At 41.3% G+C, this 4,642-nt stretch overlaps 1 protein-coding gene across 1 annotated transcript; it reads left to right on the top strand.

Moving 5' to 3' along the window:
* The first annotated feature begins 3,478 nt into the window (after nucleotides 1-3,478).
* LOC100951378 (olfactory receptor 958-like) lies at nucleotides 3,479-4,420 on the top strand. The gene has a single exon (XM_003796891.1). It carries the CDS (start codon nucleotides 3,479-3,481, stop codon nucleotides 4,418-4,420), a length of 942 nt encoding a protein of 313 aa, XP_003796939.1.
* Nucleotides 4,421-4,642: the final 222 nt, after the last annotated feature.

The raw sequence follows: 4,642 nt of genomic DNA, 5'->3' as shown, positions 1-4,642 counted from the left end.
CGTTTTAACACAATAACTAAGAAAATGACATGAAGGCTATGTTAACCAGTTTGATGGAAGTGTTTCGGATTGTGTGTGAAAACACCACACTATACCCCAGAAGTGCGTTAATGTACACAGTTACCATTCAATAAAAAAATTTAAAAAAAATTACACTACTTAAGGAACCCAGATACAAAAGGCCATATATTATCTTATTCTATGTAGATTAATTATTCAGGAAAATAATTTCATAGAACCAAATATAGATTCCTGAATACCTAGGCCTATGGGTAGGAACAGGAAACAAATGGGCATGGAGGATCCCTTTGAAATGACGGACCTTTTCTGAAATTAGACTATGGCATTGTAAAACTCTGTAAATTTACTAAAAATCATTGAATTTTGTACTTTACAAAGATTTATTTGTGGTATGTGGATTATATCTTAATAAACTCGTTATTAAAAATAACAGTGGTTGAGATCTTGTAAAGACACGTCAAACATTTTATCAGTACTTATTAAATTAAAAATAATTAAGATATCCTATGATAGAATTAAAAAATTAAAAAAATAATAATTAAGATAGTGTAAATTCTTTACATTTGCAGATTTCTTTCAAGAAAAGTTTACCCACACAGTATCTCATTTGAAACACATAAAACAAGTGTGAGAGGTATTATCATCTCAATTCTATAGATAAAGAAATTATTATTATTATTTGAGACAGAGTCTTAAGCTGTTGCCCTGGGTAGAGTGCGGTGGTGTCACAGCTCACAGCAACCTCAGACTTTTCAGCTTAAGCAATTCTCTTGCCTTAGCCTCCCACATAGCTGGAACTACAGGTACCTGCCACAATGCCCAGCTATTTTTTGGTTGCTGTTGTCATTGTTGTTTAGCAGGCCCAGGCTGGGTTCAAACCCATCAGCCATGGTGTTTGTGCCTGGCCCCCTACCCACTGAGCTACCAGTGCTACCCAGTATAAATAAAGAAATTAAATAATCCTCAGTTTAAGAAACCTGTACAGACTCACACATCAATGATCACATGCTCAGAATTTGAACTCAGATCTTATGATTCAAAGTCCTATGCTCTAGCTTTTATATAGCAATCTTATTTGGGGAGTGATCATTGAGAATTTTGAAAAAGGTGTCACAAATGAAATTTTTTTTTCAAGAACACTATCTTTTTACTTTCCAGTAAAATTAATCCAGTTGAGATAAGTGAAATACTCTCCAAGTTGTCTGGTAAATCTTCCAGAATGATCTTGAGCAAAAGTTTCATCATCTTGTGTCCATAAACCAATTGCTTATGACCCACTTAAAAAATTAATGATTATGATAGTTTCTCCAAACTAATTAGTGAGAAAATGATGCAACCTCAAAGCCTCCAGGATTCAAGACAGACTTTAGGGGATTAGGTCCCTTTGTTGTGCCAGCTCTGTTTAAACCTTGGATACACACCCTTTGGAGAGGCCTTAGAGCCTACAGAGAGGACCAAGGGGATCACTGAGTTCTGGTTAGGAAGTTTATTTACATAACTCCCGATTGGCTCAAGAGTAGAGAGATAGACAAACCACAATTCTAAAGATGTCAAGACCAAGCCAGGGTAGACTCCTTTCTTTTTTAGGGGACCTATAAAATCCTCTGTAAGTGGTACCAGAAGACCAGAACATGATATACAAGAAAGCTGTAAGACTATTCTTTTATTATCTACTTTGCACTCTCCTCTCTCTCCCCATCTCTCTCTCTCTCCTCCCTTTTATGTTTTCTTATCACTCTCTCTCCGTCTTCACCCTTCTTATTCTTTTATTTTCCACTATGTGCTCTGAGTGGGCTAGTCCAAAACTTCCATGGTTTCTTTATAGAAAATGAACACAGATTATTTTTCACCTTCACTTTAATCTGCTCAGTGACAGATGCAATGTATCATTTTTCTTCTTTAGTCCATTGAGTAGCAGTTCTTCACCGTTGGGTGGTTGTGGGTCCTCTAAAGAACACAGGAATACTACTGGGGGAGCTTTCGCCAGACAGAGTGTGTTTGTCGTTTTTGTGTCACTTTTCACAAAATGTTAAATATAATGTGACAGGCAGAACTGATTCAGAATTACTGTATCATAACTTGGACCTAAATTCTGATTCTGGACGACTGACTTTGGGAAAATGTCTTCTCCTGTGACTTCTACATATATTTTTTCTCATACATAATATCTGAGGCACAAAATGAAATAGTTCATTTTTTTAATTTTTGCTTTCTTCTAGGTTTAATCATCCAAGGTACGGTCTACCCTAGTACCAATATATGATGTATCTATGGCTGTCTTTAATTTCTCAGCGGCAGCTGAGGCACTGTGCCGTAGGATTAGACACTGGAACCTTAATTTGGATTCCTGGTCTGTTAAATGTCCCTGGCGTGATTTTTCTCATGAATTTTGGTAGTTGCTGAAAAGAACAGTTACCATCCTGATACCCTTAAAATTTTCTTGTCCCTGAGGGGTTGTTCAAATAACTAGCATGGCTCATGAGGACACCAAAGATGGAAAGCAGAGCCTTTTATGATCTAATCTCAGAGCTGAAAAACTTTTTTGCATTGCTACATAAAGTACTATTACCAATTTAATTAAATGGAAATGATCAATAAAGATTCTATGGTTTTCTTACCTACTGAGATCAGGTAAACTGTGTATACTATTCATAACTCTTTTAGTAAAGGAAAAAATATCATTACCATTTCCAATGTATTTTTGCCAGCTCATGTGAAAGAAAAATGCTAATTTTTCTGTGTAATCCAGGTCTTAAAGGAAGACAGAGAGAGATCTCATGAGGAACTTGATGGTGGGAAAAAGTACCGTCTATATGGGATGATGGAGCAAAAATCCACAAAGATGTTTTGATAGGATAGAATGAGGCGTGAACATCAAAATGTTGAAACTGGACAGCCAAAAATGATATATATATATATATCAGAACTTGTGTCTTTTTTTTTTTTAGACAGAGTCTCACTTTGTCACCCCTGGTCGTGTGCTGTGATGTCACAGCTCACAGCAACCTCCAGCTCTTGGGCTTAAGCAATTCTCTTGCCTCAGCCTCCCGAGTAGCTGGGATTACAGGTGCCCGCCACAATGGGTTCAAACCCAGGCCTGGCCAAAAACCAAAAAAAGAAAAAAAAAAAAAGAAAAAGAAAAAAAAATATATATATATATATGAATGCTGTTAACGTGCCCCCATTTTTTTTTCACACTTTCTGTTTCCCTTTTTGACTCTCCCTGCCTTTCTCATTCCTCCACATCTCCACTCTGTCATTTGCTCCTCTCTGTCTGATGAGAGTCAGATAAAATCTGCTCATCTACCAGTCAGGATAAACATTATCTTTTCACTAATAGGATCTATGTTTAATTTTTTCCTTGTGAATCGATGGGTGGCAATCAGTCAGGTTGCGCGCCTTGAGGGATCACCCTGTTGCCATTTCCCCCTCTTTTTCAGGATAACGTCTAACCTCTATGGAGATAAAGAATCACACCGCGGTGACGGAGTTCGTCCTGCTGGGCATCCCCCACACAGAGGGGCAGGAAACCGTGCTCTTCGCCGTGTTCTTGACCTTCTACCTCTGCACCCTGCTGGGGAACCTGCTCATCCTGGTGGCCGTGCTGTCCGACTCCCGCCTGCACACCCCCATGTATTTCTTCCTCTGCAATCTCTCGGTGCTGGACATCGGCTTCTCCTCCGTGAGCACCCCGAAGGTGCTGGCCATCTTGCTGCTGAGAAGCCGAGTCATCTCCCTGGGGGGCTGCGTGTGCCAGGTCTTTTTCTACCACTTCCTGGGCAGCACCGAGTGCCTGCTCTACACGGTGATGGCCTACGACCGCTTCGCCGCCATCTGCTCCCCGCTGCGCTACACCATCGTCATGAACCGCCGCGTGTGCGCGCTGCTGGCCGCGGGCACCTGGGTCACCAGCTCCTTCCACGCCACGATTCTCACCACCTTGACCTTCCAGCTGCCCTACTGTGGCTCTAACGTGGTGGACTATTTCTTCTGTGACATTTTCCCTGTAGTCAAATTGGCGTGTGGCGATACGCTTGTCATTGAGACAGTGAGTTTCACCAACATCGGCCTGGTGCCCATGACGTGCTTCCTGCTCATTCTAGCCTCCTACGTCCGCATCGTCATCGCCATCCTGAAGATGCGCTCGGCGGAGGGGAGGCGCAAGGCCGCGTCCACCTGCGTTTCCCACCTCTCGGTGGTCACCCTGTTCTTTGGTCCCTGTGCCCTCATCTATACCCAGCCGTCCTTGAGTGAAGTGCTGGTGACCCCGGTGCAGATCTTTGGCAATGTGGTGACCCCCATGCTGAACCCCACAATCTACACTCTGAGAAACAAAGATGTAAAGGGTGCCCTGAAGAAGCTCTCTGGGGCCCAGATTGTTTCAGAAGAACGTCACTAATCCCCTTGGGGTGAAGCTTTTTAATCGTCTCATTTATGTATTAGACTAATAAAAAAAAAAAATCTATCCATGCAAGTTGTGAGGGTCCCTGAGGAGTAAAAACAGCTGGGAACAATTCTAACAGTTAAAAACCTTTGATATCTTCCTCATTTCAGGGACCAGAGATCAGATCTCTGAAGTCCAGATAGTAAATATTTAAGGTGTTATGGGTCACATAATCTG

Source organism: Otolemur garnettii, unplaced genomic scaffold (genome assembly GCF_000181295.1).
Source record: "Otolemur garnettii isolate 467f Iridium unplaced genomic scaffold, OtoGar3 scaffold00108, whole genome shotgun sequence".
NCBI classification, from domain to species: Eukaryota; Metazoa; Chordata; class Mammalia; order Primates; family Galagidae; genus Otolemur; species Otolemur garnettii.
The sequence above is the reverse complement of the archived record's forward strand: the minus strand, read 5'-3'. Positions and strand labels throughout refer to the sequence as shown.